This window comes from Coffea arabica, chromosome 9e (genome assembly GCF_036785885.1).
Source record: "Coffea arabica cultivar ET-39 chromosome 9e, Coffea Arabica ET-39 HiFi, whole genome shotgun sequence".
In the NCBI taxonomy this organism is placed as follows: Eukaryota; Viridiplantae; Streptophyta; class Magnoliopsida; order Gentianales; family Rubiaceae; genus Coffea; species Coffea arabica.
The window spans coordinates 41,234,452-41,257,305 of NC_092327.1; the positions used below are offsets into that span (position 1 = coordinate 41,234,452).

At 38.0% G+C, this 22,854-nt stretch overlaps 2 protein-coding genes across 5 annotated transcripts; both read left to right on the forward strand.

Moving 5' to 3' along the window:
• The first annotated feature begins 1,729 nt into the window (after window positions 1–1,729).
• LOC113710737 (brefeldin A-inhibited guanine nucleotide-exchange protein 1-like) lies at window positions 1,730–15,120 on the forward strand. Of its 4 annotated transcripts, none has more exons than XM_027233854.2 (11): window positions 1,730–3,274; window positions 4,901–5,218; window positions 7,168–7,495; window positions 7,672–8,094; window positions 9,515–9,804; window positions 10,141–10,414; window positions 10,652–11,154; window positions 11,294–11,615; window positions 12,146–12,506; window positions 12,682–13,364; window positions 14,322–15,120. In XM_027233854.2, the coding sequence occupies exons 1-11, from the start codon at window positions 2,211–2,213 to the stop codon at window positions 14,928–14,930; spliced, it is 5,175 nt and encodes a 1,724-aa protein (XP_027089655.1). In that variant the 5' UTR covers window positions 1,730–2,210; the 3' UTR covers window positions 14,931–15,120. The 4 variants fall into 4 exon arrangements, with proteins under 4 accessions (XP_027089655.1, XP_027089656.1, XP_071922663.1 ...); XM_027233855.2 differs by having other exon boundaries at window positions 1,763–3,274; window positions 7,158–7,495; XM_072066562.1 differs by lacking the exon at window positions 4,901–5,218 and having other exon boundaries at window positions 1,763–3,274.
• A 2,636-nt stretch (window positions 15,121–17,756) lies between these two features.
• LOC113709568 (cellulose synthase-like protein D4) lies at window positions 17,757–22,274 on the forward strand. Its single transcript, XM_027232364.2, has 6 exons — window positions 17,757–18,253; window positions 18,369–18,761; window positions 19,101–19,905; window positions 20,017–20,421; window positions 20,606–20,943; window positions 21,265–22,274. Exons 1-6 carry the CDS (start codon window positions 17,757–17,759, stop codon window positions 22,247–22,249), a joined length of 3,423 nt encoding a protein of 1,140 aa, XP_027088165.1. The 3' UTR covers window positions 22,250–22,274.
• Window positions 22,275–22,854: the final 580 nt, after the last annotated feature.

The window sequence follows — 22,854 nt, forward strand, 5'->3', positions numbered from 1 at the left end:
AAGTTCAAGACACAAAAACTTTCTCGTATATATAACACCAATATACGATAATAAATATATATAATATATACATATATATATCAATAATATACACTAATAAATATATATACAAATATATATAGATAAAATACTAATACATATACACATATCTATAACTAATATACAATAAAACATATATATCATAATTGCAGATATATACAAATATATACATATATATATTAATTAATATTATACAAATATATATAGATATAATACTAATACATATACACATATCTATAAGTAGTCTACAATAATACACATATATCATAATTATAGACATATACAAACACATACATATATATAGATATATACACACATATATATACATATAATACTAATATATCCTTCATATAAATACATATATACAGTAATATAACAATGTAATAATATACATATATATATAACAGTAACATACAGTAATAAATATATATAATATATACATATATATATTAATAATACACACTAATAAATATATATAATAATTATACATATATACACATATATCCATATACACATATATTACATGTATATACAAATCTAATACTAATATATATACACGTGTAGACACATACAAACATATACATATACATATACATACATAAATATATTAATTAATATGTATATAATAATTATACATATATACGCATATATCCATGTACAAATATATCACATATATATACATATATAGATATAATACTAATATATATACACATATCTATAACTAATATATAGTAATACATATATATCATAATTGTAGACCTATACAAATATATACATATATATAGATATACAAATACATATACGAACAGTACTAATATATCCTTTATCCTTTATATATTCTTTTGCTGCATATATAGATATCCCCAAATTATTTAATTTAAAAAAACTATTAATTTTTTTATGAATTAATCTGCATCACTTAACCTAAAAAACAACTCATTCAATATATAAAAATGTATATAATAACTCATAACATATACATTTACATATTATCACAAATACACTCTATTTAACTAAAATTCTAAAATTATCCATCAAAAATCCAATTTATTCCATTCAAAACGTTTGACCAAACGTTCGCAAGCCGAAAACCTACCCAGCGCCCGCGCATCGCGCGGGAAACCCACCTAGTATATAAAATACAAACTTCCAAATAACACACCATCCAAATTAGGGGTGTTTCGCGAATCGAGCCGCTCGCAATCGGCTCGAATACGAGCTCGACTCGAGTTCGTCAATATCGAGTTCGAGCTAATTAAGTCGATCTCGAGCTCAAAAACATTAAACTCGTTGGCTCGCGAGCTCAATTATATATATATTTTTTATTTTTTATTTTTTATTTTAATAGTAAAATTACATATATATCCATAATATTTTATTATTTGTTAAAAAAATTATTGTTTTATTCATTTTTTTTAAAAAAATTATTTTTTATTTTTTAAAAATAAAATAATAATAATTATTTTTTTTTATTTTTTAATCTCGAGCTCGACTCGAATTTGACTCGAGCTCGAGCTCGAGCTTGATATTTTGAGCTCGTCGAGCTCGAGCTCGAGTTCGAGCTTCATAAAATTAACTCGAACTCAGCTCGATTAGCCAAAACTCGACTCGAGTTCGGCTCGTTTGCACTCCTAATCCAAACGTGCCCGTATCACCTCCATAAGCCAACAAACCACGAGTGAGAGAGAACAATACATAGCCAGCTTCCATGTATGCGGCAAGCGGCATTAGGCGTGGGAGAAGAATGCGTTGCCTCGTTCCATTGCGCTGCTGACGGACCCAAAAAAAAAGAGAGAGAGAGAGAGAGAGAGAGAGAGAGAGAGGGGAAGTAGTGAAGTGAGGACCAAAATCGAGAGAATGAGAATGTGATAGTCATCGTGTTCGTTCTTGACTTTTGAGGATGATGAGGTGAGAGGTTTTTGGTTCTTCTCCACCTGACCGACAACCTCTGCAATGGATCAATGCTTCAGGGGGGGCTCTTCTGCTGGATTTCTGCTTGGTTCTCCTGGTTACTAGTTGTCGTACCAGCGTTCCTTACTAGCATAGCTTCATCGTCAGGGGAGAACAAATGAAAATCCCAGATTGCTATTTGCAGGCCTTCCTCCCCTTTTCTAAATAGCTGACAACACACGGTAAGTTGTTCCAAGCTCGACTGATTTTACTCCTCCTTAATGTCAACTTCTTCAGCGATACCGCAAACTCAAACCCTGGGTGGCCCTTCCCGCTGTGGCCGCGTGCTGGGCCCCTCCTTGGACAAGATCATCAAGAACGTCGCCTGGCGGAAACACTCCCAGCTGGTCTCCGCTTGCAAATCCGCTCTCGACAAGCTCGAATCCCTCTCCGATTCGTCCTCTGATCCCGCTTCCTGCACCCCTCTCTACGGCATTTCTTCCCCCCAAGACGCCGATTTCGTCCTCAAACCCCTCATTTTGGCCCTCGACACTGGGGCCCCCAAGGTTGTCGAGCCCGCACTCGACTGCGTTTCCAGGCTGTTTTCCTCTGGATTTTTCCGCTGCGAGATCGCCACCACCGATGACGCCGCTGCCACCTCCCTCATCTTCCGCCTCATTGATTCCGCCTGTAAGTGCACTTCTCTTGGCGACGAGGCCGTCGAGCTCGCCGTGCTCAGGCTTCTCCTTTCCGCTGTCCGCTCCCCCTGCGTCCTCATCAGGGGCAATTGCCTTGTGCACATCGTCAGATCCTGCTACAATGTGTATTTGGGCGGCTTCAACGGCACCAATCAGATCTGTGCCAAGTCTGTTCTTGCTCAGATGATGGTCATTATTTTCTCCAGGGTCGAGCACAATTCTGCGATCCTCCCCTCTTTTAGGACGGTTTCTGTAGCCCAACTCTTGGAGTTCACCGATCGCAATTTGAATGAAGGGAGCTCCATCCAGTTCGCTCAGAATTTCATTACTGACGTTGTGGAAGCTAAAGAAGTTCTTCCTCCGCCTCCCATGCTACATGGGATTCCGTCCCCTGTAGAGAAGAAATCTGAATTTGAGTCTGAGTCTGAATCTGCCAGTGGGCAGCAACCGGATTATGATTTTAATGGTTACAGTAAGATCACGGAGGACGGATTTATGCTTTACAAGAACATTTGCAAACTATCCATGAAGTTCTCATCACAGGAGCATCAGGATGATCAAATTCTTTTGAGAGGCAAAATATTATCGTTGGAGCTCCTAAAAGTCATCATGGACAATGCTGGTCCTGTTTGGCGCACAAATGAGAGGTAAGTATCCTTGCCTATTTACCATGATGCCTTTCTTATAAGTCTCTGTCCCTTTATGCACACACATTCTTGCTTTTAAGTGTTCCCTTGGAATTCTTTATTATTATTATTATTCGAATCTCCGTCTTTAGATTTCAATTAGGTTTTCCTCAATGATCCACATCCCTTCGTTGTACTTCCAACCTTAAGTTGCTTGAAAGCATCTTGAGTTTTTTTTTGTCCAATAATATACTGGTCATGGGGTAAGAGATCTAGTGCAGGGTGCCAGAGGCAAAAGGGTTAAGGTTTATGGCCCACTTAGTATGTGTTACAGTGTATTGCTTCACAAAAGAGAACTTTTTGAGATTATATTTTCCCGCAATGGCTTTATGGTTTTAAAAATTCAACATAAAATTTTGGAAATTTGGTAACCTTTTGAGATTATTTTTTGGCCGTTCAAAGATCAAATTGCATCCTTTCTCCTGTCCAAAATTGTTCCTTCATTCCATGTGTGTTATTTATGAAGCATCATTACAACGGGCAGAAGTTATGTTTTCTAAAGATAATAGTAAACTATAGAATGAAGAATGCTATTGTCTTATACTTGTGGCTGCGTCATGTGGTCTATCTTAATTTGGAATGCATAGTGGAGTTTGGTGTTGTTTATAAGACTTAATAAGCTTAAACGCAGCAAATATAGGGAAAGAAAAGTTAGAAATAGACTTTGACTTTTTTCATATCCTAGCTGGGGATAGGTTAACTTGAGCTGCTTGTGAGCAGTTTGGCTGTGGTCAATTTAGGCCTAGCTGTAGTGGTTCTCAAGCAACTCAATTTTAGCTGTTGGTTGATGAGTTTGTGTTCCTTTGTATGTATAGGTATCAACGTGAGTTGTAGGCTTTATGGCCAAAATTTTTAAACCTATCAAGTGCCCTAATTTTGGAAAATCCATTTTACACTGTATTAATCTTAGGTCAAGTAGCAAGCAAGTGAAAAAAGAAGAAAAGCAATAGAATTAACTTTTCATTAATTGGTAGTACCCTTCCTCTCTCTCTGTCTGTGTGTCTGTCTTGCTGCTGCTTTTCCATTGGGAGAAACAGGTTTTTGTTTGTTACGTATTTATTTTTACAGCTACTAAAATCCTATTGCTGCAGCTTTTCTTATGGTATGCAACATCTCAAAATCACAATACTGCATATGAGATTCAAAAATAATGTGGATGGATTGGATCTAATGATTTCAGGGTTTAGGTAAATTGGTTGAACAATGCCATCTTTTGGTTTTCCTTTTGGAGGAGTTATGGAAGCTTTTGTTTTTAGGTGGATATTTGATTTGGGTGATAATCTTTCTTTGATGATAATATCAAGTTTGAGTTTGGCTTGATTATACTCGAGTTCATACTGAGTGCTCCATATTGGATATTTGCATTAAACTCGAGCACCATTTGTGAAAACTTGATCTAGCTCACATCATTCAAGTGTGTGCATTTTTGAACGATTTTGAGCTCAATATTGCAAACTTGACCATGCTCAATTCATCCCAATTCCATAATGCCTGTTAATTTTTTGGCATTTCTTCATTTGATTGTTTCAATACATTTTTGAGTTTGGAAAAGCTAACACGTTCCTTTTCCTTTTACTTTAATTGCAGATTCCTCAATGCTATAAAGCAATATTTATGCTTATCACTGTTGAAGAACAGTGCTTTATCAGTTATGACGATATTCCAACTTCTTTGTTCTATATTTCAGAGTTTACTGTCAAAATTTAGATCAGGGCTAAAATCAGAAATTGGAATTTTTTTTCCCATGTTCATCCTTCGTGTGCTGGAGAATGTACTTCAACCCAGTTTCTTGCAAAAGATGACCATCCTGAGTTTGCTGGAGAGGATTTCTCAGGATTCGCAGCTTATTGTTGATATCTTTGTCAATTATGATTGTGATTTGGATGCCCCAAATATTTTTGAAAGGTACAAAGCATGTCTGTTTGAATTGGAAGTTTCTTCCTTTTATTCTTTTCCGGGATTTCAATTAATGGTTCAGTCATCATAGGGTCTGATGATGTCCTGTGGAGTATTTGTCTTCCAATTCAATGATGTTTTTGGGTAGTAACATCACTGGGTGTGTTCGGGTAGCCAAGTTTTCCCAAATATTATTTATCTTACATCATAAACATATTTTCCAATCACCTTTTTGTATTCCCAATTACCTTTTTACCTCATATATATCACATCATAAAAATTTTACAGTAATTATTCCAAATAATAATTCAAATAATGCTCTATTATGTGTTTTTTTTTTGTTTTAAATTTTTATCTGCAATATTGTGTGTAGTGTGGTGAATCATTGGAAACACTTCCATGAGTTTATTTCTGGTTCTTTTACTTCATTTCTACTGATATTTTTTCCCCGGGGGTGGTTGGGTGGGGAAGGGATGGTAACAAGGTTATGTTAAATGACCAGTGTCCTAGGGCAGCTATAGCTGAGTTAGTTCAATGTGGTTACTCTACTTACTGCAGGCCAAGTGGGCCAAGTGCTAGTTCAATCTCTCATCAAATTGGTGCTTTACCGAATTTTTTTTTAATGTGGTTGAAATTCCACTTGGAAAATTTTTATTAATGGGATTTATAAGTCCTATAATTGAAGCTTTGGATGTCGGAAGCAAACTTTTAGCTTAATGTTCTGAAAATTTGGATCATCTCATTACGAGGACCACATTCCACTATATTGTCATCGGCTCAATTAACCATTTTTAGGTGCTTATTGGTGCATATTATTGTGGTCAGTAATCTGGTAGATGAATTTTTGAATTAAATAGTCAAAAAGAGAGTGAAAGATAAAGATTTAATGGGCCATCTTCCTCTAAATATCACCTATCTGCCAACTATCTAAAAGATGATACAAAGTTAGGAAACTAGAACTAGTTAGAAAGCCTAAGAGATGCCAGTCAAGCCTTAGAAGCCTCAGTTTTCTGCACCTTCCATTGTGATTGCAAACTTTTACAAACCACCACCAAAGCTCGATCACTTTTTGTTACTTGACCATGCAGCATCCCTATCAATACACTAGAACCTTGCAAGAGTCCTGTAGTCTTTCTTACTGGCCGACGTCCATTGAGAGCACTGAAGGTGCTCAATGATCAGCTGGCAATGAAGTTTTGTGGGTTGATGGTAGTTGTTGGTGGGAATTACATTCATGAGTATTAATGGGTTTATTTTTGCTAGGCCTTCTAAATTTTAGCCTATAGCTTAAAGCTAGCCCTTTTTAGCTAGTGGCAGATTCAGTAGCACTAAGAGGATGATGGTTTTTCTTTTTTAATTAATAGGTGCACATGACTATGGAACTCTAGGATTCTCAATATTGAGGAACTTAAAATCTTCAATGGTGGACTAAGGTTGGGGATCTGGGAAGTAGTAAGGTCTTGGATGGATTTGGTCAATTTTATTTCATTATTTCTTGGTCTTTTAGGGGACCCGGGGGGGGGGGGCTGAAAGACTGGTGGGTACAGTAAGTAGGTCTCCTTGAGCTAAATGGAGTAGCTGAAGGATTTGGATGTTTGGCAGATTGCTTCTTTATTTATAATGTGAATGGTTGTTTATTGTCTATTCTTTGTTTAGACATTTGTGGTTGTTTATTGTCTATTCTTTGTTTAGACATTTGTGGTTGTTTATTGTCTATTCTTTGTTTAGGCATTTTTTTTTGGGGGAAAAGGGGTGGGAAGAAAAAGGAGTGAAAAAACTGGGGTGTTAAACTCGGACATTTGGAGTTAAGGCAAACAATGAGTTGGCTTGAAGAATCAAACTGTAAGAACATATCTTCCTATGCTAGCAACAATCGCCTTTCTGTGTGCTATTGCTCTCTGATTGTTTTCTTATTTTGTTCTGGTTTAAACATTTTTAATTCCATCAGATACTTGCAGGACTGTTAATGGCCTTCTAAAAACGGCACTAGGTCCACCTCCTGGTTCTACTACCACTTTGTCTCCAGTTCAAGATATTACATTTCGTCTTGAATCTGTAAAATGCTTGGTCAGAATAATCAAGTCAATGGGATTATGGATGGATCAGCAGCTCAAAGTAGGAGAATTAAATTCATCGATGTCTGAGAATGAAATTTTGAGCGAGAATTCTGCGACTGTTAGTGAAGAAGTAAATCTTGCTGACAATGAGCTTCATTCTGAAGTAAATTCTGAATTCTCTGATGCTGCTACCCTGGAGCAGCGTCGAGCTTATAAGCTAGAGATTCAGGTTAGCTAATGTTTTACTTAGGATGCAATGGTGTAATTTTTCGCACAAGACTATAACTGCATTACAGTAAGGGCTTGTCATGACTTTCAACCTTATAATTCCTCAACATCTTTCAGTTTCCTCTATCTTTATGATGTTTAATTCCTGTCTTGACTATTTGAGTCAATTAAATGCAGAAAGGTGTTTCACTGTTCAATAGAAAACCTTCCAAGGGGATTGAATTCTTATTAAGCACAAAAAAGGTTGGCAGTTCTCCAGAAGCAGTGGCTTCTTTCTTGAAGAATACTTCTGGACTAAATGAAACTATGATTGGTGACTATTTGGGTGAAAGAGAGGATTTTCCGCTAAAAGTCATGCATGCATATGTAGATTCCTTTAACTTGGAAGGAATGGATTTTGGTGAAGCTATCAGATTTTTCTTACGAGGATTTCGGTTACCTGGTGAAGCACAGAAGATTGACCGCATCATGGAGAAATTTGCTGAACGCTATTGTAAATGCAGCCCCAATTCATTTACCAGTGCAGATACAGCTTATGTTCTTGCTTATTCTGTCATAATGCTTAATACTGATGCCCACAATACCATGGTAAAAGATAAGGTGAGCTTACTAAATCAGCTATTGTTCCACTTGTAATGTGATTATGTAAATACCTTTCTATAGAATAGGAAAAAGAATAGCGAGTGAGCATTGGTATGGTAAAGGCAAAAACATCTAAAACTGTCTTTTTCATTTTTTCTTTTTAATCTTTACCTTACTCTATCCGAAACTGTACCCAAGTCGAAGTATCCTGATTTTAAGGAATACAATGATATACAGAAATTAGAAGAGAGCAAAAAGTTGAACATTGCAACAAAGAAAATAGAATGTAACCTCGGGTTTAATTTTCCTCCATGACTCTTTTAAAGGTTTTAACTTGGATTCTTATTCAATTAAGTCTGATAAATCTACAGTAAATATTAAGTTGGCTGGATTGTGATTGCTGCCTAAGGGTCAATGTTTGAAATTGCAGACGAGTTTTCTGGTTGTAAAATGTAAAACGTTCAAAGAAAGATAATAGGATATTTGTTTGACCTTACATATTCTGAATGTCATCAGTCTGGTGGCAAACCTTGTACCTATAGCTTGAAACTTGTATCGCACCCTATCAATGATGAGTTTGATTTATTTGATCTTATTCTACTGTACAAAGACTTGCAGCTTACCCTACCCTTATTTTATCAATTTTGTCCTTGGTAAGTCACAAATTGACTATATCCATTTGCTCCCAAAAATAAAATCCCATACAGATCTGGGATACCTGACGAAGAAGTCAAGAATATCATGACAAGGATGAAAATGGAGGGCTTGAGAATTGCATGTACTTTAGTCTTGATATGGAAAATATCCAAGAAAAAGAAAAAGAGATTAGGACTTCTTTAGATATTACCTTTGTGGAGCTTGTTGGTTTACTGGGCGGATTGGACAGACCCGTCCTTTACTTTTCACTTGAAAATTGAAAAAGAGATTAGAAGTGATTGTTGTATGCTATGGCATCCAGTTTGTAATTAACTCTAACCTATGAAGAATTAAAAAAGTGTTGAGTGCATGACTTCAGAAACCTTATTGGTTCACAAAATTAGTCAGTGGTTTACTTGTTATCTATTCAACAAATCCTACCCCCTTTTTCTTTACTTGTTCATCATTCTTCAAAATTTGGACAGACAATTCATTCTTAAAACATGCATATGCCCAACATTGCATGTTAAAAATTTATCTTTTGAAATCTCTTTAACGTGTTATTCCACTTATCTATTAGAAAAGTAATGCAATTGGAACTCCAACTTGTAGATTGCAAACTTTAAGCCTGATTGCATGCTAACATTTTGTATAACATCTGAAGTGAAGTAATTTAACATGGATTTTCTGACGTTCAAGGAGTGAACTTTCCAAGTCTCTCTCTCTCTCTCTTTTAACCGTGACATAAAATCGGTTTCTCTTTAGTACTAATAACCATTTTGCATCTCATTTGTTTGTGAAGATGACAAAGGCTGATTTCATCCGGAATAACCGAGGGATCGATGGTGGAAAGGATTTACCGGAAGAATATTTGGGCAAGCTGTATGATCAAATTGTAAAGAATGAGATCAAGATGAATGCAGATTCTTCTGTGCCACAAAGCAAACAGGGGAATGGCCTGAATAGACTGCTAGGATTAGAAAGCATTCTAAATCTAGTTTGGAAGCAGACTGAAGAAAAACCAATGGGTGCAAATGGATATCTTATAAGGCACATCCAAGAGCAGTTCAAGGCAAAATCTGGAAAATCAGAGTAAGAAAACATTCTATATGCTTGCATGCGCATATATTTTTAAAAATTCATATTGGATGATGCTGATCAGTGGGAGAAGGGAGTAGAGGGAGGCAAATGAGTTGTTTACGATTGGGGTATTTTAAGTTGGGATATCTTTTGAACTATATCTTATAGTAGACTTTATTAACTTTATTTTTTTTTTGTCAAATACTTCTGTTGTTCCTGAAAATGTTTGGAATTGGTTTATTGGTTGACACTTGGAGATTCTGTTTGCATAATTTTGCTACGGATTTGTTTTCTAGGGGATTAAAGTTCAGCATTTTGAAAATGTTTTTTTTTTTTTTCCAATTGCAGGTCCACATATTACGCTGTTTCAGATCCAGCAATATTAAGGTTTATGGTTGAAGTATGTTGGGGTCCAATGATTGCTGCATTCAGTGTAACTCTAGACCAGAGTGATGACAAGGAAGCGACTTCTCAATGCTTGCTGGGCTTCCGACATGCCGTGCATGTCACTGCTGTAATGGGTATGCAAACCCAAAGAGATGCTTTTGTTACCACTGTGGCTAAGTTTACTTACCTTCACTGCGCCGCAGATATGAAGCAAAAGAATGTTGATGCTGTTAAGGTAATTTTCCTTTGACTTCTGTCTGCCTTGCTAACTAGCCTAATGCACTTTAAGGGCAGATTTGTTTTCTCAAGTGTGGTTAATATCTTCTATCCTAGCTACTCAGAAATGATCACCTGGGAGCGATATACATTCTTAACATGATCATTCATAGAGAGAGGCTTTTCCCTTCCTCCTTGTGATTGACTTGCAAGATAACTTATCCACAAATGTGATTTTGGCATATTGCTCTTGCAGGCAATAGTATCAATTGCCATTGAAGATGGTAATTATCTTCAAGAATCTTGGGAGCATATCTTAACATGCCTATCTCGTTTTGAGCACTTGCAGCTCTTGGGGGAAGGCGCACCTTCTGATGCCTCATTTTTAACTACAGCAAATGCTGAAACTGATGAAAAGGCATTGAAGTCTGCAGGTTTTCCATCTCTGAAGAAAAAAGGCAATCTCCAGAACCCTGCTGTGGTAGCTGTTGTTCGTGGGGGTTCCTATGACAGTACCAGTTTAGTAGCCAATTCGCCAGGGTTGGTAACCTCGGAACAGATCAATAACTTCATTGCCAACTTGAATCTGCTTGATCAGATCGGGAATTTTGAGTTAAACCATATATTTGCTCATAGCCAAAGGTTAAATAGTGAGGCTATAGTGGCATTTGTGAGGGCACTTTGCAAAGTTTCCATGTCAGAGTTGCAATCTCCAACAGATCCTCGTGTATTCAGTCTTACTAAAATTGTTGAAGTTGCGTAAGAACCTATACTCTACATTATCCTTTAGTGCCAAAATTTTCACAGGAGCATCACGTGATGCAAGAGCAATCTAAAAGTCTTCCTTTTTTGAATTAAAGAATGAATAATTTGGGCATCCCATTTGTTTATTTTGCAGGCACTATAACATGAATCGGATCAGACTAGTCTGGTCTCGCATTTGGACTGTTCTGTCTGATTTTTTTGTATCAGTTGGTTTGTCTGAAAATCTCTCTGTTGCAATATTCGTCATGGACTCGTTGCGACAGCTTTCAATGAAATTTTTGGAGCGAGAGGAACTGGCAAATTATAATTTCCAGAATGAATTTTTGAAACCATTTGTGATTGTCATGCAGAGGAGCAGCTCTGCAGAAATTAGGGAGTTGATAGTTCGGTGTATTTCACAGATGGTACTCAGCCGTGTCAGTAATGTCAAATCTGGTTGGAAAAGCGTTTTTATGGTAAGTTTGGCCATCAAATGAATCAAAATCTTATTGTTAATGCACAGAAGGCTGGAAATTCAAGACATGTAGCTCATTGAAGTGAATGTATATGATTCTAAAGTTGAAATCTCCTTATGTCTAGGAAGCTCGCTTTCCTGAAATTTGTGGATAGGTATATACATAATATTTTGTATTGTTTATCAAGAAATATTTTAACCATGCATCAGATACAGTTAGCTGTCAACTGAGTATCTGATGTTTGACTGGAGGATAATTAGTTGTTAGCTCATTCCAGCATTTTGATGCTGAAAGACCTATAAAGATGTCTGTCTTGCTGATGCCTTAGTTTCTTGGTGTTCACCAATGTGTTGTGGTCATGTTCTTGTGTCCTATACTGGAAGTTGTGGCATCTTTATGTATCAATATCGAACAATACTTAGTTAAAATGTGTACTTCTGAGCATCTGCCTACTGCTAAAGTATTTGTAAAGTTGCTCCTATGACCCTCTGAAATGTCCTCTCTCATGTGAATGCTTATGTTTTTTGCAGGTTTTTACTACTGCTGCAGCTGATGAAAGAAAAAATATAGTCTTGCTGGCCTTTGAAACCATGGAAAAGATTGTTCGAGAATATTTTTCGTACATAACTGAGACTGAGACTCTGACTTTTACTGATTGTGTTAAATGCCTCATCACCTTCACAAACAGTAGATTTAACAGTGATGTTAGCCTCAATGCCATTGCTTTTCTTCGATTTTGTGCTGTCAAACTAGCAGATGGAGGACTTGTTTGCAATGATGAAAGGACAGAAGATGCTTCATCCATGGTAGTTAGAGATGATAATGATTCAGTTGGACGTATATTCACAGAAAAAGATGATCACGCATTTTTCTGGCTTCCTTTGCTATCAGGTGTTTTTTCCCCCTTCTTAGTTTCAAGAATGAGTGATTTTTTATTTTTGGTGTCCTCGGATTAAGTCTACGATTTACCTATTCTTGTTAATGATATCTTAAAAGATATACTTTTGTTGTGGTATCCTGCCTCTTAAAAATTCTAACTTTTTCCTGCTTATTGATGAATTGTCAGGTTTATCAGAACTGACTTCAGATCCTAGATCTGCTATCAGGAAAAGTGCACTGGAAGTTCTCTTCAATATTCTGAAAGACCATGGGAGTCTCTTTTCACGAGTATTTTGGCTAAGTCTTTTCACTTCTGTTATATTTCCAATATTTAGTTCCCAACATGATAAGCAAAAAACACGCGTGAAAGATGACAAGTCTTCTCCTAGTTCTAAATCCTTACTACTTGATGGAAGCACATGGGACACAGAAACTTCTGCATTGGCAGCTGAATATCTGGTAGACCTTTTTGTCAGTTTCTTTGTTGTCGTCAGGTCAGAATTGAAGAGTGTAGTATCAATACTGGCTGCATTTATTATGAGTCCTGTCCAAGGGCCTGCAAGAACCGGTGTTGCTACATTGAGACGGTTGGTCAGTGAATTAAGAGCCAGACTTACAGAAGAAGAGTGGCGAGATGTCCTTTTGGCTTTGAAAGAGGCTGCTTCTTCCAGTCTTCCTGGATTTCTAAAATTGCTTAGTACCATGGACAGCATAAAGGTCCCTGATCTGGCTGAAGACTATGCTGACATGGAAACATCATCTAGCCTTGGCTTGATAAATGATGAGTCTGAAGATGACAATCTGCAAACCTCAACATATGTTGTTTCTAGGATAAAGAGTCATATAACTGCACAGTTGCTCATCATACAGGTTCTCTCTCTTTCTCTCTCTGCGTGAGTGGTGCAAGTTCATTCATTAATTCCTTTTCATAAAACATAATTTTCCTATACCCAAGGTGATTGAATATCCAATGGGAAAAAAAAAAACTGTAGCCAAAAGGATCCTTCTCACTCCTTCCTATAGTCAGATTGCATGTTTTGGAGATGCCTAGACTAGTTTACTTGTTTATATATCTCTTCCTTGTGGATGGGTGGAAGAAAAGCTGCTGTTATTTGCTTCTTGGAGTTTTACCTTTAAGCCTGGAGATTTCATAGGAAAAAGATTGGGTTCATTAATCAGTGTTTGCAATTATGGAGAGAGGAGAGATTGAGGTGAGAGTTAGGATTTTTGGAGCATTTGCTGTATATGTCTTTGTTATTTTGGAAATTGTAGGAGAGGAAATTAGATTTCTTTCATCTCTTTCACTGCCTTTTTTCTCCTTTCATTATTTAATGCGTTTCTTCTTGTGTCTTGGCCAAATCTGACTGTTTTTACTCATTGTATTATTCTTTCAACTTTACTTAGGGTCTGGATTCCAGTTATTTTGTTCTTTATGTGAATGTAAAGTGTGCATTCTGATTCTCTGTGCATGTTTCTGGAGTTAGGTGAGGGTGTATAGTTTTTTTCTTTTGCTCTTTCATGAGATGTCAAGCTGCAGCTGAAAATGTTGTTGGCTGGGCAATCCTTGACTCTTGCTATAGGATGCCAGCCTATTTTCTTTTTGCCCCTTGTGATAAGTTTGATCTTTGGCAGTTGGGATTATTCTCTTCCATCTTTAGCTAGCTTTTGACATATCAGATGAAGTTAACCAATTGGTTATTCAGGGGACTTATGCTTAGACATTATAAGTAACAACTTCTTTCTTCATAATAATACTTGCGTGCTTGTTACATTGATGCCAATCACCGAAGGTTCCCTTAACTGTTCCTTTTGACCCTCCTTCCTCAGGTGGCAAGTGATCTCTATAAGCTGCATTCACAACCTTTATCTGCTGATTCCATGATCATTCTCATTGAAGTATTTTCTTCCGTTGCAACTCATGCCCATCAACTGAACTCCAACAAAGTCCTGCAGCTTAAGCTGCAGAGAGTGTGTTCTATCCTTGAGGTCTCAGATCCACCCATGGTTCACTTTGAGAATGAGTCCTACCAGAATTACCTAAATTTTTTGTCTGATTTGCTTGCCTGTAATCCATCTTTGTATGGAGAAAAAAACATGGAACAGCAACTTCTGGCTGTATGTGAGAAAATTCTACAGATATATTTGGAGTGTGCTGGAGAATCTGTTCAGAGTAAAGCAGCAAATGCGCCAGTGCATCAGTGGAATCTTCCATTGGGTTCAGCCAAGAAAGAAGAGTTGGCAGCCAGGACTCCGCTAGTTTTGTCTGTGTTTCGAATTTTAAGTGGTTTGGAACGGGATTGTTTTAGGAAGTACATCCCTCGGTTGTTCCCGATATTGGTAAATTTTGTCCGGAGTGAGCATAGTTCAGGAGAAGTCCAGAAGGTATTGAGTAGCATTTTTGAGTCATGTATCGGACCATTAATAATAACATGTTGAAATTAGAATACAGTGTACAGCACACCTTCGACCTTGTGTAACTGGTCAAGTATTACGAGCAAGTCTAGTTGCTGAAAATGGTTGTGGATAAAATTTTGCTAGTGTATGAGCAGGGCTCAGGTTCAGGTTGATACTCTATTGATGAATTATTCGGAAATGCAAAGACTATTCTAGGGAAGTCAAAGGAAAATGTTATTTGCACTCCATATTTTGTTATTTGCACTTTTACCATTTGTTATATTATATAATGTAATAAATAAACATTATATAATAAAAATGATAGTGCGAGTGTAAATGACAAAAAAGTATAGGGAAATCATACTGATGGCATTGGTAATCTGAAAACGGTGGGTGTTAGATACGAGATTATTTGGAATGATTTTTTTTAAATGAAGCATTAATTTGTGATTTGATATATGTGAGATAAAAAAATGATTGAAAAATATATTTATAATAATATAATTAAATAAAATGATTGAAAAATGTGTTTATAATAATATAATTAAATAACTTTTTCCAAATAACAAGTGCTTGGACGTTGTTTAATGGAACTTATAGCTTTAGTTGGTCATGACCAAGAAATCATCGGCTTTGCTTGGTGGGCTGGAAATATTGTATTTGGATTGTCAATTATTTCACTTTATTTACACACACTGATTTGTTTGCATCATCAACATATTTTTCAATCATCTTTTTATCTCATGTACATCATATCAAAAAAGTGCCACAGTACCTTTTTCACAACCCTTATTTCAAATAATTTACAATCCAAACACTAATCAGTTGTGTTACTACAAGTTCTGCGACAAACAAAATTCGGATTTAAAACTGTTAGCCTTATGCATCTCTGGTTGCCTCTCAGTCAGCATGTCTCAAGTCTGAACTTCTACTAATATATACGTCGTACCCCCGTGACTAGAATTTCTACTAAGATTCTGGATTTGTTCGACTAGCTGAAATGCAAGTTTAGCAAATCCATACAACGGTCCATATCGCTACGTAAGATTCTGTCGGCTTCTAGTTTCCTCCCTTTGTTAGTGATATCAAAGTTAAATGATATCCATATGTATTTGGTACACTATTACGAGAATCATTCACATTTTTTGTTTGTCTTCATCCTTTTTATTTATTTATTTATTTTTTTGTTTTGAGAGTTACACTCGCATCTGCTTCTTTGTTGTAGGAAATCTTCAAAATTGAAGTATCCCATATCGTTTAAAATCTTTTTTTTTACACTCATATCTGATTCGCTTGTATTGCCAACCCAATTGTTTTTTTTTTTTTTTTGGGGGGGGGGGGTTCTTTCTTCACAAAATCACACCTATACATTCATGTCATCACAGCGGATAATAATCGATCACGTACGCAGTTGGTTTACTCTTCTTAAATTGATCGTTCATGTAGTAGTTAAATTTATTTTTCTTGAATCGATTGATGGTTCGTATGTACAATGTTAAATATAAGGGTTAGTTACAATTAATCCCCTTAAGGTATACCTTATTTCTCACTTGATCCCCTAACCTTTAATTTGCTCACTTAACCCCCTTTAGGACAAAATTACCCTTCTATTATTTTGACTTTTCATTTACCTTTTTTCCTCTCTTTTATTTCTTTTTCTCTTTCTTCTCTCTTTCATCCTTCCTAATAGAAAACTCCATCTCAACGGAAATTTTTATTTTGAGTTTGTAATTGCATTTCTGAGTGAATGTTTAAAAGGCATCAAAAACTAATTTTGATTTTTTGTATGATGCCACGTATTACAAATTTCAATTGATGATTATTAATCAGGTCACAATTTCATCTTATGATATTTTCTTGAGAATAACATGAGAAACTAGACAGAAAAGAGGAAAAATCAAAATTAAAAGAATTGAGAGGCTAAAAAAATTGTATTTTAGGAAAGTGATTTGAATACTTTTTTAATCATTTAAGGAGGAGATAGATCTCTACAATTCCTCTTTTTTAATTTCAATCATTAAGATGAAAATTTTTGTGAGAAAGAGGAAGAATTAAAGAAAGAAGAAAGAGGCAAAGAAAATAAAAGAGCACAAAAGGGGAAAGGGAAAAAATAAAAGAGAAAAATAAGAGTTTAGAATAATAGAGGGACAATTTTGTCCAATGAGAGATAAAGTGAGACAAAAAAATGATTAGGGGGTAAAATAAGAAATGAGGTATACTTTAAGGGAAATAATTGTGATTAACCCTAAAAACAATTTCCCTGTTCCTAGTATTCTGGGAAGATGGACGGTATTATATGCCCTTGGAACCCGTAAGTATAGGATCAAAAGGAGTTACTCGGTCTCTCCACCTCACCATGCATTCCGCTATGTATCCAATCCTTCCCTTTTCGTTTCTTCTCTTTTCTTTTCTTTCTTATTCGCAAGGGACAACCATTGAGCACGTGGAGGAAGCTGCCTCTCTGAGTGTTCAATTGTTTCTTTGTACACAGGAGCTTGCTGCAGAATGCCACCGTGAATCTCTCTCTGTATGCTCTTTCTAGTTGATATTTCTCGAACGGAAACAAAAGAAAGAATGTCGTCTTTCTTCTATAGACTCTAGAAATGCTAGCTTCAGAAATTGGATGTTCTTGGCAGGGTTTTCCTGAAAAAATTGTTTTTCTTCTTCTTTTTTTTTTTTTTTAAACCAACTTAATTGAAAGATCAATCAATCAATCAATAGCCATGATTCATCTTCTATAATAAAGTTGAATAACACACATAATTGATTGATGGAAATGTACGTGCATGGCATATAGTAGATAATTATGTTGCCAGGTAATCCGTCGTGAGAAATTCAGATCGACCTGTATTGATCCGTGGTGTAAATATGGCAACCTTGTCTAGCCAACCATCTAAGAAGGCAATTCGCAACAGCTCCGCCGGAGGGGGTGGGGGTTCTTCTTCTTCTGCCTCCTCTCAGGGCAATCGCAATTCAAGTGGACAAACTGTCAAATTCGCCAGGCGAACTTCAAGTGGTCGTTATGTGAGCCTTTCTAGGGAAGACCTGGATATGTCAGGAGAATTCTCTGCTGATTACATGAACTACACAGTCCACATTCCCCCTACACCTGACAACCAACCAATGGACGCATCAACTACACCGTCAGTGGCTGCAAAAGCTGAGGAGCAATACGTCTCCAATTCACTCTTTACTGGGGGTTTCAACAGCGTCACGCGGGCCCACCTAATGGATAAGGTCATAGAGTCAAAAGTAAGCCATCCTCAAATGGCAGGATCCAAAGGCTCGTCCTGCGCCATGCCTGCTTGCGATGGCAAGGTTATGAAGGATGAAAGAGGAAATGACATAACTCCTTGCGAATGCAGGTATATAATCAAGAAGAAAAATGACAAATGTCCAAAGTAGCAGCGTATGCATGGATCATTGCGTGCGTAAAACGTACGGTACATAATTAAAATTACACATGTTTGTTGCTTTCAGGTTCAAGATTTGTAGGGATTGCTACATGGACGCCCACAAAGAAAGAGGTTTATGTCCAGGGTGCAAGGAGCCGTACAAAGTTGGGGATTATGAAGATGAGGTACCAGATTTTTCCAGTGGAGCTTTGTCGCTGCCTGCCCCGGATGACCCCAAAGCAGATCGCCGCATGTCCATGATGAAGAGAAATCAAAACGGAGAGTTCGATCACAATAAGTGGCTTTTTGAGACCCAGGGCACGTATGGTTACGGAAATGCGTATTGGCCTCAAGATGATGGATATGGTGATGACCATGGCGATGGAATGCAAAGAGGTATGTTGGATCCGTCCGACAAACCTTGGAGGCCTCTGAGCCGGAGGTTGCCAATTCCGCAAGGCATTATTAGCCCATACAGGTTGGTTGGGTGTCATTTGCAGCAGTGAGCTTACGTACAATAATTAACATTACGGACTTTATATGATATGATATGATGTTCCGAGTATATATTCCTATTATTATTATTATTTTCGTATTGTGCAATCAGTCATATTTAAGTTTCTAGTGTAACTTCAACCATCATAATCTCAGAATGTTTTCTTTAAAAAGTAATATTGCATGGATCATGCATGGAGGCCAGACCGCTAACTGTGTAAACCACCGCACAGTTGGTACAAACATATACTCTCTGATTTGATTCAAGTCAGTAATGGAGAAATTTTAAAAAGATCATCATTAATTTTGACCACCTGATCAGGCTGCTGATTGCGGTTCGGCTAGTGATTTTGGCCTTTTTCCTAACCTGGAGGTTGAGACATCCAAACGACGACGCCATCTGGTTGTGGGCGATGTCCGTCACGTGCGAGGTCTGGTTTGCCTTCTCCTGGATTTTGGATCAACTTCCCAAGCTGTGTCCTGTCAACCGCTCTACAGACCTGGAGGTTTTACGCGATAAATTTGATCTGCCGTCGCCCTCCAATCCTACCGGTCGCTCTGACTTGCCCGGAGTGGACTTATTTGTCTCCACGGCCGATCCAGAGAAAGAGCCGCCCCTCGTCACCGCCAACACCATCTTATCTATCCTGGCTGCTGATTACCCTGTGGAGAAAGTTGCCTGTTATGTTTCAGATGATGGCGGTGCTCTCCTCACATTTGAGGCAATGGCCGAGGCTGCCAGCTTTGCCGATTTATGGGTTCCATTTTGTAAGAAACACGACATTGAGCCTAGGAACCCAGAAACCTATTTCAGTTTGAAGGGTGACCCAACCAAGAACAAGAAGAGATCCGATTTTGTCAAGGATCGGAGAAGGGTTAAGAGGGAATATGATGAGTTGAAGGTAAGGATCAATGGATTGCCCGATTCCATAAGGAGAAGATCCGATGCCTTCAATGCCAGAGAGGAAATGAAGATGCTAAAGCACTTGAGAGAGGGTGGGGCGGATCCCCTAGAGCCTGTTAAGGTCCAAAAGGCCACTTGGATGGCTGATGGCACCCATTGGCCTGGTACCTGGGCTGTTCCTAGTAGCGATCATGCTAAAGGTGATCATGCAGGAATCTTGCAGGTAACTTCCTATGTCAATTTTCTCTAGTATGTAACCGATTAATGTGCTAATCCCACTAATCAAACAGTATATGGCCTTGCCCCAAGTAATCAAACAGTATGGCGGTTGCAGGTAATGCTGAAGCCTCCCAGTAGTGATCCGCTGATGGGAGACTCTGAAGGCAAAATCCTAGATTTTTCAGACGTGGACATCCGGTTACCCATGTTTGTGTATGTCTCCCGAGAGAAGCGACCGGGGTATGATCATAACAAGAAAGCTGGAGCCATGAATGCTTTGGTTCGAGCATCAGCCATACTCTCTAATGGACCATTCATTCTCAACCTAGATTGCGACCACTATTTCTATAATTGCAAGGCTATTCGGGAGGGGATGTGCTTCATGATGGATAGGGGAGGTGAAGACATCTGCTATATACAATTTCCTCAAAGATTTGAAGGAATTGATCCATCTGATCGTTATGCAAATCACAACACAGTATTTTTTGATGGTAATATGCGTGCACTCGATGGCCTACAGGTGGTTATTCTCTCCTACATCCGTTCTGTCATATCGTTTCATTTGTGTTTTTTTTTTTTTTTTTTATAAAAATTTAAATAAAACATGCAGTGGTTAGCATTTATAGAGAATCCCAAAGATTTTTGTACTGCAAATGATGATCCCTATCCCATTGTCACCAATTACATATGTCCCATGCATTTAGGGACCTGTTTATGTGGGCACCGGTTGCATGTTTAGGCGGTTCGCACTTTATGGTTTTGATCCCCCTCAACAATTTAGCACGATGAGCCAAAAGGGTAGTGAGACCCAAGCCCTGAAGGCCACTGACTTCGATCCTGATCTTGACGTCAATTTGTTGCCCAAACGTTTTGGAAATTCAACAATGCTTGCTGAATCTATACCTGTTGCTGAATTCCAAGGCCGCCCGATTGCTGATCATCCTGCTGTCAAGTTCGGAAGACCACCTGGTGCTCTCAGAGTTCCCCGTGAACCACTTGATGCTGCTACTGTGGCTGAAGCTGTATCTGTAATTTCTTGTTGGTAAGTTTTCTTCAATATAGATCAATACTGCTGAATACATGCACGGCTATCCTAAATTGGTTTCTCAAGTTAGCAAAACTAAAACGAATTAATATAGATGGCATCAAATATAATAGTAGTGCTAGTGACATTCAATATCCAAATCTGAAGGAACGCAAATGCCAACCATTTTTCAGTGTGCTGTGTCCAATTAGTAGACATCCATTGAATAATAAAAAAAAACAATGCGAAATTGAGAATTCAAACATGATGATAGGTTATATGATATCCTCTTGCGACACACTCCAGTTGTGTCTTACCCTCCTCTTATTCGTTCTCTAGGTATGAAGATAAGACAGAGTGGGGTGATCGGGTTGGTTGGATTTATGGCTCAGTCACAGAGGATGTGGTCACAGGCTACCGCATGCACAACCGCGGTTGGCGCTCCGTCTACTGCATCACCAAGCGTGATGCGTTCCGCGGATCGGCTCCAATTAATCTTACAGATAGGCTCCATCAGGTCCTCCGCTGGGCTACAGGCTCAGTGGAGATTTTCTTTTCTAGGAACAATGCCTTCCTCGCTTCCCGTCGCTTGAAGTTACTCCAGCGCCTAGCTTATCTCAATGTCGGCATCTATCCTTTCACCTCTCTGTTCCTTATTGTCTACTGTTTCCTTCCTGCCCTCTCACTCCTTTCCGGACACTTTATCGTGAAAAACTTAAACGTGGTTTTCTTGGTCTATTTGCTGATTATAACCATATGCCTGATCTCATTGGCAATATTGGAAGTAAAATGGTCTGGAATAGGATTAGAAGATTGGTGGAGAAACGAGCAGTTCTGGCTCATCGGTGGAACCAGTGCCCACTTGGCTGCAGTGATGCAAGGTCTCCTCAAAGTGATTGCAGGGATCGAGATATCTTTCACACTTACTTCCAAGTCTGCTGGAGAGGACAATGATGATATCTATGCAGATTTGTACTTGGTGAAATGGACTTCTTTGATGATTCCACCTATTGTGATCGGGATGGTGAACATAATAGCAATGATAGTGGCATTTTCAAGGACAATTTATAGCGCAGAACCCCAGTGGAGCAAGTTCATTGGCGGAGCCTTCTTCAGCTTTTGGGTTCTAGCTCACTTGTATCCTTTTGCAAAAGGCTTGATGGGAAGGAGAAGGAAGACACCCACAATTGTGTTTGTGTGGTCGGGACTTATTGCCATCACGCTCTCACTACTATGGATTGCCATTAATCCACCTAAGGCTAACACAAATTCAGGGGGAGGAGGAGGAGGAGGAGGAGGAGGTAGTGGTTTTCAATTTCCATGAAAAGCACGTAGTACATGCACCAAAAACTTGTACCACTACAGATCTCCGCTGCTTCTAATTTGATTTATACAAAAGCTGCGAGATTCTTGCGCTTGAAATATAGCATCGTCCCCACTCCCAAAATCCGGGATTTATTGGATGGCATCCGGGAAAGAAAAGTTGCAAGTAATTCATACGACAGATGTAAACTGTACCCCAACTGCTGCAAAAGTAAAGCCGTCAAAGGACGGCTCAGTAGGATTAGATAGTATATTGTGGAGTGATTAAAGTCTAACGTCCTTTTCTTTCCCCGCTAACCACTCCCCTTCTCAGTTCTCCTCCAACCCCCCTCTTCTTCTCTCTCTCTCTCTCTCTCCGTATTTCGATCTTTTGATAAAGAATACTTACTATAAAACTGACAAATACACAACTTAGCATCTTCGTCGGGTAACTGTACTCTGCTGTAAACGTTGCCCGGCGAAGCCGGCGTGCTTTGTGGTGCAAGGAAGCATGTCCTCGGATATATTTGCAACTGAAAAGTAGTAATTAATGGAGTACTTACAAAAAAATTGAGCATAGCAAGTATCATATTATCCCATATCAAGTACTTCTTTCCTCAGTAATTG